The 10,459-nt window shown below is 41.6% G+C and overlaps 1 protein-coding gene across 2 annotated transcripts in view; it reads left to right on the forward strand.

The window, feature by feature from the left end:
* Nucleotides 1–10,459, forward strand: part of LOC108702162 (cytoplasmic phosphatidylinositol transfer protein 1) — a 54,205-nt gene that overhangs the window by 38,142 nt on the left and 5,604 nt on the right. Inside the window, exons 5-9 of one of the 2 annotated variants that reach the window (XM_018237670.2) lie at nucleotides 1,361–1,432; nucleotides 3,563–3,658; nucleotides 7,244–7,399; nucleotides 7,860–7,923; nucleotides 9,893–10,011. In XM_018237670.2, coding sequence (XP_018093159.1) covers nucleotides 1,361–1,432; nucleotides 3,563–3,658; nucleotides 7,244–7,399; nucleotides 7,860–7,923; nucleotides 9,893–10,011 — 507 coding nt within the window. The remainder of the gene's footprint in view (nucleotides 1–1,360; nucleotides 1,433–3,562; nucleotides 3,659–7,243; nucleotides 7,400–7,859; nucleotides 7,924–9,892; nucleotides 10,012–10,459) is intronic. The other variant, XM_018237669.2, reaches the window with a different exon arrangement.

The following is a 10,459-nucleotide window of genomic DNA, read 5'->3' on the forward strand; positions in this document are numbered from 1 at the left end:
AGCAGGGCAAGATGAGGTCCATAGGAGAGACCGTATGGCAAGATGGAGCCAGAAGTAGAATTTAGAGACAGTAGGACAAGGTACGGCAGGAAAGTTGACAGAAAGGCAAGGTGAAGTGAGCAGGACCATATGAAGACAGAAGGCAAGACAGTAGGCAAAGGGGGAGGCAGAGGGGGAAAAGGAGGGTTGACAGAAAAACAATATGGAGTCCATGAGAAGGACAGGGCTGTAGACATGATGGAGACAGAAGGGCAAGATACTGCTGATCAGGGTAAAATGGGCAGTTGTGCCTAAACGGTGCACTTAGTGATATATAAACAATTCTCTCTGGATATTCTGTGCCATATTGCCAGCTTTTTGTGTCCTGTTCACCTGTGCCATTTCCGACTGCTTGTGCCCAATAATACCAAGCAGCTAGGGGCAGAGATATTGGCAGACTGGGCAGATTTCACTTTCTTTGTGTGACTCCCTTCTCATGAATGAGCGAGGGGCTCACAGACTAGGGATGGGGGGCAAGTCCCTATCCTGTCTCTCTGAGTGAAGCAGTGGCTCCTTAATTTCTTTTGGAAGGATAATTCACTGAAATATCAGGCAGGAATTGAGCCCAGTCTCTGAAATGCGGCTCCAGGGCCCTGTCACATATTCATAACAGACAGGCAGTGGGATATTTAGGGAAGGTGATTACACTGGGGGATAATTACACAGAGGAGCGTGCAAGTGACTGATGATTGGCTACAAATGACAGGTAAATATTTGTGTCTCTGTGACAAGTCGGGAGAAATTGGATATGACAGGAGCTCACACAGGGTGTTGGAGAGGATTATAGGATTGGCTTGTGCACCACACTACACCCATTCTTTACTGCTACCACTTTTTGCCTTGCCACCTTGGTCTTTCCACCCCCCCCCCCTCTGTGGGTTAATGCTGGTGACTACTCTTATCTTATTCTTGCCCCTGTTTGAGTACCATTTCTTTGTTGGTAGAAAGATTGTAGACTTTTTTTCTTTTTGACCCACTTTGCTGTGCATTTATTTCTCTGGGATAAGCTTGGGACCCTTTCTTGCCTCACTTCAATGTTTCAGATAAATAGCCCTTCCTGTCCATATTCAGGAGGGACTGGTGTTTGTTATATTATTTGTTTGGTGCTAAACAACCCATATGGATGCACCCGGATATATATTGAACGTGTGTATAAAGTCAGTGGCTATTCGAGAGCTTACAATCTAGTCCTCTACTGACTGTCTCTACCTAGGATACAAAACCAGGGGGTAAGGGGGAGATCAAGTGATGTGCTCTGGGCATTTCTTACATTCTTCCACACAAGAAGTAACCAAGCCTCTCTCTCTCTCTTTCCTTACAGTGCTCTTTCTTGCCGAAATTCTCCATCCATATAGAGACCAAATATGAAGATAACAAGGGAAGCAATGACAATGTGAGTATAACCATTAGTGTATCCAACCCCTGGCCTCAGAATGCACCACAAGTGCAAGGGCTCACTGTTGCACCATTAGACAACTTGCTGCTACCCCATCCAAACTGCCTAACCAGGTTAAGACCAGGTTAAGGTCTAGAGCAGGGGTCCCCAACCTTTTTTTTTTACTTGTGAGCCACAATCAAATGTAAAAAGAGTTAGGGAGCAACACGAGCATGAAAAGAGTTCCTGGGTGTGCCAAATAAGGGCTCTGATTGCCTATTTGATAGCCCCTGTCTGAACTGGTAGCCTATAGGAGGTTCTGTCTGGCAATACACCTGGTTTTTATGCAATCATAACTTGCCTCCATGCCTGGAATTCAAAACTAAGCACCTGCTTTGAGGCCACATCCAAAGCAACATCCAAAGGGTTGGAGAGCAGCATGTTGCTCACAAGCCACTGGTTGGGGATCACTGCTCTAGATGGTGAGACTGTTAAGCATATCTACTGTATGAATGAGAAATAGTCAAGGGGCACCACTGCTAGATTGTTGAAATTGGACATTCTTCCCTGCCACCTACTGGAGGGTACAGGTAATGCACAAACTGCAGGAGAAAACGGCAAATAAACTGATTTCCTTATTGATACTCCCACCCCTTCCACAGATATTACAGTGTAAGCACAATTTATATATTCTGGGCACACAGTGGGACTCATTTATCAACGCTGGGCAAATTTGCCCATGGGCAGTTACCTATAGAAATCTATCAGAGTTTAGCTTTTTAAAGCCAGATGCAAGTAGAACAATGAATGCAGCAATTTGATTGGTTGCCATGGGTAACTGCCCATGGGCAAATTTGCCCAGTGTTGATAAATGACCCCAAGTATGTTATACTCTTATACTGTTCTGTCTAAGGGAAACAATATGGCACCCCTATATGTATAAATACAAATATACAGAGAAGGAATGTTCTGGGCCCATATGACCTCATGTCTGAAGGAAATTAGTTAACCATACACAGCAGGAAATATTTCCACATTAACAAGAAGTAAAAAGACATTATTTTATGACTGATTGACAAGGGGTTAACGAAATACCTTCCAGCAGAATCAATAAAAACTTTAAGCAGAAATATGGGGGGAAATGCTAAATCACATAACATCAGTGAAACCATCATGAAATCAATAAGGTCACATGAGATCAATAGCAGGTTCCATCAGTTCTTCCATGCTTGCCTAAAAATCTGAGGACAAGGGAATCAATTGCTGGCAGGAGGATTTCTATTACCCCATCTCTTCTCAAACGCTACTATATACAAATAAAGTTGCTGTAAGATTACGATGTTGAGGTGCAACAATGCTGCACTGTGAGTCTCTGCTGAGGGCTCACCATCAGCATAGGAAGGGGTTGTTTACTGTAAGGGCAGTCATGTTTTGGGATTCCCTACCAAGAGAAGGGGAATGAGTGATTCATTAGTGGGGGAGGAAAGGAGATTTCATCATCAGCATAGGAAGGGTTTCTTTACTGTAAGGGCAGTCAAGAAAGGGATTCATTTAAGGAACAGTAACACCAAAAATAAAAGTGTTTTAAAGGAATGACAATATCATGTACTGTTGCCCTTCACTGGCACAACTGGTGTGTTTGCTTCAGAAAGACTAGTTATATAAGCAGGCTGCTGTATAGCCACTGGGGCAGCCATTCAAGCACAGGATACACAGTAGATAACCGATAAGTTCTGAAGAATTCTATTGTATGCTACAGAGTTTATTTGTTATCTGCTGTGTAACCTGTGCCTTTTCTCCTTTTTCAGCTTTCAATGGCTGCCCTATGGCTACAAAGTAGCTTGTTTATATAATCAATTATAGAATTAATTTCTGAAGCAAACAAACCAGTTTTACCAGTGCAGCACAGCCGTACATTATATTTTCATTACTTTAAAAGACTTTCATTTTTTGGCATTACTGTTCCTTTAACAAGAGATAGGGAATGAGAGATTAATTTGTGGTAGGAAATGAGATTTACCACCAGCAGAGTGAAAGAGTACTTTATAGAATTCAGTGCTTTATCCACCTGTATCACTGTGGCATAGCAGGATGAGTTGGAATAATTTGGGGCAACTGAGCAAATAACAGATTGTTTTTTCTGTGCAGATCTTTGAATGTGAAGCCAAGGACGCTGAGAGGGAAGTCTGCTTTATCGATATTGCATATGATGAGATCCCAGAACGATATTACAAGGAGTCAGAGGTGAGTGGTGCAGTCTAATAAAGAGTCATAATGCCTGGCTTGGGCTGGTTATATTGCCTGTCTGACCAGAATCCCCGATGGAGTCTTTTAGTATTCAGGAGAGCATCAGCCTCCTTAGATTATCCGTGTTGGAAGGGTGCTCAATCAGCTTAAAGGACAAGGAAAGGCTTAGAAAGAGTTGATCGTCATTCACAGACATACCCCCACTAGTGACATCTGTTCTTTTAAGTCCTATCTAGCTCAAGCCCTTTTTCAAATTAATAGCATTATTTCAGAAAGAAACAGAGTTGATACTTAGATATACCCATCAGCCACTGCTCCCCGACAAAGACCAAGACACTGGTGCATGCACAGTAGTTAGTCTTTTGCAGATGACTAATGTGCATTAAAGGAACTGTAACACCAAGAAATTAAAGTTTTTTTAAAGTAATGAAAATATAATGTACAGTTCTGCTGTACTGGTAAAACTTGTGTGTTTACTTCAGAAGCTGTATTAGTATAGTGATTCAAAGGAAAGCAAAATCTTGAAACATTTTTTCAGTTTATACAGTAAATGTTTGAGTTTGTAAAGGATGCAGACACTGCTATTTTTTGGAACAGCCTAATATTTCCTTTTCTTCATTTTCTGTAAAGGAATAACACACATTTGATACATGTTTTTTCATGTTTTGATTTGGAATAGAATGTGCAGTGTTCTCTATACAGTTGAATGTATGGAAATAAAATCTATTTTTAGCTTTATTTACTTTTTAAACAAACTGCTATTATTCTGAACACAACTGTATACCACAATTCAATTTGTATATTAAAAACTTGTGAATTATAAAGAGTTCATTAGTTCATAAAAAAGTACGTATCAAATAGTCAGACTCTATGATGGACACAGTATTTACAGAATCCTTATTCTGATATCTGTTAAGTAGAATACAGTGCACTGCTTTCCCGCCTGTGACACAACTTATTTTATGCCGACAAATATAATGGCACATCATTATACATCCTTCCCATCCCTTTTAGAGGTTCCCAACGGGTCTCATCTAAAGTGCACCCACTCCGGGTGGCTGATTCCCATTCAAATTCTTTAAGCTTATCTGTCTTACTGGCAGTTAGGCAAGTCTTACTTCGATATAAAAGGTTGAACTTGATGTATATGTGTCTTTTTCAACCTAAGTTACTATGTCACTGTGTCATGATCAAACATAAATTACTTGCATTGTGTATGAGACTGGGTATGGCACTAGTAACTTGACTATATGTCATTTGATTTACTGATATATATTTCCATTTATATCTGCCCCTGCCATTACTGTTTATATAGTGAATAATGTACCCACTATTGTAAAATATAAGAATATTAAAAGGCATTGAGGAGTTCTGTGACCAAGCACGAGGCTGAAGGCCTAATTCTGAGGTGACTTCCAATATCCTCATATTTTTCAACAAGGGGTACTTTATTTATTATAATACACAAGTTTTACTGAGTCATGTGACAAAAATTACATCACTAAGCTCAGTTTATAACTGATGACATCACTAAGAGCCGTTTATAAGGATATCTTTTACAGGATATTCATGTATCTTGTGTATTATATGTACATTAATGAGTCATTACTGAATCGTATCATTAAAATTACAGATGGGTGGAATGTGTCTCCTTATTAACTTGGGAGGGGTTGGGGTTCAAAAATATACCTTATGGAAGCAATGACAATTTTAGCTACAAATAGGGAAAATGATCAGGGGCCTTCTCTTTCTCCAGATAATCTAACCTTTAAGTCAAAATTGAGTTCTTTGCTGGTTTTTGATCCCATCTCCTCTACTGGTATAGCTGTAACCTTGGCTGTTATGCTTTCAGTTGGAAGCTTTAAAGGACTATAGCAGAAATGATTGTCCAGTACATATGTAAAAGGGTCATATGTGTCCAGAAAAGGGGACGGGAAAAGGTGGCAACCCTAATATGTAATGATATTGGTCTGATCAGATTGCAATGGGAAGAACTTCCCTTTTATTCGGATCAGTGGAACTGGAGCAGTTTGGCCACCCTGCACTTTACCCACCTCAGAATCACTCAGACAAGATGCTTTGACCCAGACTCTGCTTACAGATATATGTTATAGGGACGGAAAATTGGAGCCAGTATGGCACAGAATTGGTTAAGTGTGGTTGTGCAGACAAGATGAATGATTCTGCCACTCTTTCCCCATATCCCTAGAGCCAATAATACAATGAGGCACGTGATTCCTGTTGCTGGGAGCAAGTTGCCTTTAGCTGCCAGACACATTTGAATTCTCCACCTGGGACAATTTGGGAGTTCTCTGAGCCCCTCATCAGTTTGCAGAGCTGCTCTCATCCATGCAAATCAGTGCTGTATTCTGCCGCATTGCTGCACCAAGCAGGGCCGCCTACTCCACTGCACTCCAGCAGGAAATATTCTCCTCTAACCTGCAGTATATACTATGCTCTGCAACTAATTCAACTCACAAGACGCATAGAATGTCCATTAGCAAGAACTGCTCTATAATTGTACTTATTCCTACCATAAACATGTCACTGTCATTAGTACACTTTGGGCCTAGGAGAGACTGATCCATAAACACATCACTGTCATTAGTACACTTTGGGCCTACAAGGGAGTAACCCATGAACTGCCTTTAATATACTTTGGGCACAGGAGGGACTGACCAATATACAAGTCACTGCCATTAGTAAATATTGGGCCAAGGATTAACCTGTCACTGCTAAGGATGGGTGTGCAAGGGGTGGTTGTTCAGGGGTGAGTGGTGGGGGACTGTTTAGGATAAAGATTCGCTCTGTGTATAATAAACAGAAAACCCTATAGAAATATTTGATTCCCTGTTTTATACCAATGTACAGTCTAAGGGAAACAATATGGCACCTGCCTCCCATGTATAAATACAAATATAAGAAAAGGAATATTCTAGGAACACAATAGCTTGGGGCCCAGGGTGCCACATTGCACTCAAAAAAACACTGGCTTGTGCCTAAGGGCAGTGCTGATACCATGACATCCACGCATTGTGGAGATGACTGGTGCATTTAATTGAACACCCGCCGCACCACGATTTGTCAGCAGTGACAGCAGAGTGTTGGGCATAGTTGGCCTCAGAGGAAAATGTTTGGGAAAGTAGACAGTTTTTGGGTTATACAAATGTAAAATCCTGTGTCTGGCAGTGAAATTGCTGATGAGCCTATTCCTCTCCCGGCTCAGCCAATCAGTGGGAAGATTGGGTTTCTCTAGATAGCACTCATCTGGCTCTGAAAGTAATTTTGTAAGAGAATTGTCACGCCAAGGGGGCAAACACAGTACAAACCTGCCAGAGTAATGGGGCGTATTCTGCAAGCAGACACAGTATGCAGGAGCAAATGGAGCTGGTTATTTGCTGGTACGGTGGCTGGAATGTGCAGCAGCCTTCCTGGTAGCAGGCACTAGGAACATCCATGCTAGTTTGTAGAATTGAGATTGAGGATTAAATATCAGAGTGTTGTGCCAGGTGCTTGGAGGATTTTGCTCTGAAAAGTGAATATTTCAGTATATATTGGCAATTTGTTTTTCTTTGCTTTCAGGACCCCAAGAATTTTGTGTCAGAGAAGACAGGCAGGGGGCTGCTGAAAGAGGGCTGGAGAGAGTCGCAGGAGCCAATCATGTGTTCCTACAAGCTGGTGGCTGTTAAGTTTGAGGTGTGGGGGCTGCAGAGCCGAGTGGAGCAGTTTGTGCACAAGGTGAGGGCTCTCTACATCTTGCCACCTACCTACCCGCATTCAAGCCAAGATACCATAGATATCTGGTATGGGAGTTTGTCAGATATACCATAGATGTCTGGAAAAGCGAAGCCGTTAAATATACCATAGATACTGGGAAAGGGAAGCCTTTAGATATACCATAGCAATTGGGAAAAGGAGGCCTTTAGATATAACAAAGATGGTGTGAAAGGGAGGCCTAGAGATACCATAGACACTGGGGAAAATGGAAGCCGTGTGGTATACCATTGGTACTGGGAAAAGGAGACCATCAGACATACCGTAAATACTGGCAAAGGGATGCTGTTAAATATACCATATATACTGGGGAAGGGAAGCAATTAGATATACCATAGATACTGGGAAAGGGAGGCCATCACATATACCATAAATACTAAGACAGAATGTGCTCCTAGCTGAGTTCCTCTTTTGTTTTGCCTAGGTGGTCAGAGACGTCCTACTGATTGGGCACCGCCAGGCATTTGCATGGGTTGATGAATGGTATGGTAAGTGACACTGACAGCTGGCAAAGGATACAGTTGTGTGACTTTGGGTGGAAGATGGTAGTAGGGAGCCACTCTAAGATGCAGTAGCAAGAGAGCAGTTCTCTAGTTAGTTACACACAAAAGCTTTTCTCAACAAAAGTAGCGCCCTGTGGCACTAACCCCTTTTCTGGCAATTGTGCAGCCCCGATGGTGGGCATCTCTATGCAGCATTCCTGTAAATATAAATGAGCCTTTCAGATTCATGGGAACCAAAACTACTAATACTATGAAACTAACCATGAGGGTACATCTAGAATCCCTGCCACAAAGAACTGGACTGTTGTTATTTGCCAGAAATAAAGAGTAGATAGTCACGATTGTCACACATGATTGTGTACCCAATTCTTATAGACCGTATTATCCATAATGTTGGCAAGGAATTAATAAATATTCGTATAATAGGGATTTCTTGAGATGACTCACCCTGATTCCGTAAGAGCAACCTTTCTATAGTGTCATCAATTTTTAGAGTTTTGGCTTTGCAAATTTACCAGGCCGAATTACTAAGTATTGGTTTATATATGTAAAATGTTTGTAACTCTTTCATTTATATGAAAACCTTCCCTGCTGCTGTGTTTTCCCATTATCTTTCTGTCCTGTCTGGCACTTTCCCCTATAAAAACAGGTGTCTCTTTTAGCTGCAGTGGGGGTGCGGGCGATTATTTTAATATGGTGCATTCAAATATATGTGAGTCCAAAGCTTGCAGTCTGATTGAGAAAACAATGGAGAAGGAGAGGATGATGTGAAAGTTGGCTAAAAGCATGTATGAGATTTGTTTTTGTTTTTTTGTCACGGACACTTTTTAATGTCTAGGCGGAAGTACCCAAAATATGCCACTTGGGTAGTTCTGTATTTTCTGTATTTCTTTTCTCTATTTTGCCCTCCAGCCCTCCCATAATGCCAGTCTCTACTGCTCTCTTCCATGTCCCACTAACACCCTACAGCATATATTTTCCAGCCAGATTAAAGAACTACATCCACCTACAGCTATGGCCTTAACAACATTTTAGAACTATTTGTTGTAAAGCAGCCAAGTTCTTTGGATGTTGCCTTACATAGTAGTTGTCTTTTCTTCACCTGTGTCTTGCATTGCACAGAATGTTGCTATTGTCTAATGTTGTACAGCAGAGGCCCCAAAAATATGGGGCTGGCCACTTATCACACCTGCAGTACTTACAATCACAAGCGACTGTACATTGGTCATCTTAATGAAATAGTTGGTCCTCTGACTTGAAATATTTGCATTGTTTAATTTGCATCATCTATTGCCTTTCCTCCATGGAATGCCCTGTCCAGCTGGATACCGATGTTAACCATCCTCTTGCTTCCAATACACCCTGTACTCATAGGGACTCCAATCTCAGGAATTCCCACAGCTGTCCCTTCGGTTTATTTTGCATTGGTCTCAGCCTGCTTACAGATTAGTTCACCCTTGGAAAAAAAAGAATACATGCAATGAATGGGTGTATTTAATCTAGGCCACAATCAAAGCTGAAAGAGACAACTGTGCAGTAGGTAAAGTAAACAAATTACAATAATATAGGGATGTCTAACCTCCATGATATAGTCCATGCTATTTGTAGGTAAGCACCAAGAGGTAAGTGACATTTTTGGAAAAACCACCTTGCCCTTTCTGTGAGCCCCTAAAGCTGTGGATCTGTGCTTGCTCCCTGGAAACCTTCCCTCCTGTATCTCACCAGTTACACCCCATATAGCTTCTCGGCTGCCTTTCCACCTCTTGTAACACGGCTCCCATGGCTGATTCACACTAACTTGATGAGCCAATCTCATCGAAGCTAGTGGTCACCATACTTTTTCTGACCTTTTTGTCCTTTCCTGCCTCTCGGAAAAATAGACTTCCTGTCCTTTATTTCGTTCCTTTTGAAGTCTCTGCGTCACTTGAAATGCAAAAATCTTGGATTTTTTCAGATATGACAGTGGATGATGTCCGAGAATACGAGACAAATATGCAGTACAAAACCAACATTAAAGTTTGCAATCAACATTCATCTGCAATGGATGAAATAGGCAGTGATGGCAAAGAATGCGTAGGTCTCCTCTTCTCCAACAAAACTTCTTGCACTTCTCTCCTCTGTACTGACAGTCATGGTCTGCCCCCCCCCCCCCCCGAGGCAGAGATCCTGTAAGGAAGAATGGAAATAATCCCACAATACACACACGCAGAATCTGCAACTGTCAAACAATGTCCTCTGACAAGTCTGTACATTAATATATCCACCATCAGGTCATTAAATACGTAGAGTCGTTCTGCAGATTCCACGCTGTGGGTTTAGGTTTTTACCTTTAAAAGGCACTGCTTGAAGGGACAGTTCTACTAACCAAACAGCAACATGATAAATAAATTGCTACCCTTCCTTGTTAGATCCTCAAATTGTTCCATGTGAAAGGAAAGGTTTAACTGTGTGCTCACTCATAGTGAAGGGCAAATGGGAAACAGGGAAAACCTATTAGGGTTATTACTGTGTAATAATATCC

Source organism: Xenopus laevis, chromosome 9_10S, assembly GCF_017654675.1.
Source record: "Xenopus laevis strain J_2021 chromosome 9_10S, Xenopus_laevis_v10.1, whole genome shotgun sequence".
Lineage (NCBI taxonomy): Eukaryota > Metazoa > Chordata > Amphibia > Anura > Pipidae > Xenopus > Xenopus laevis.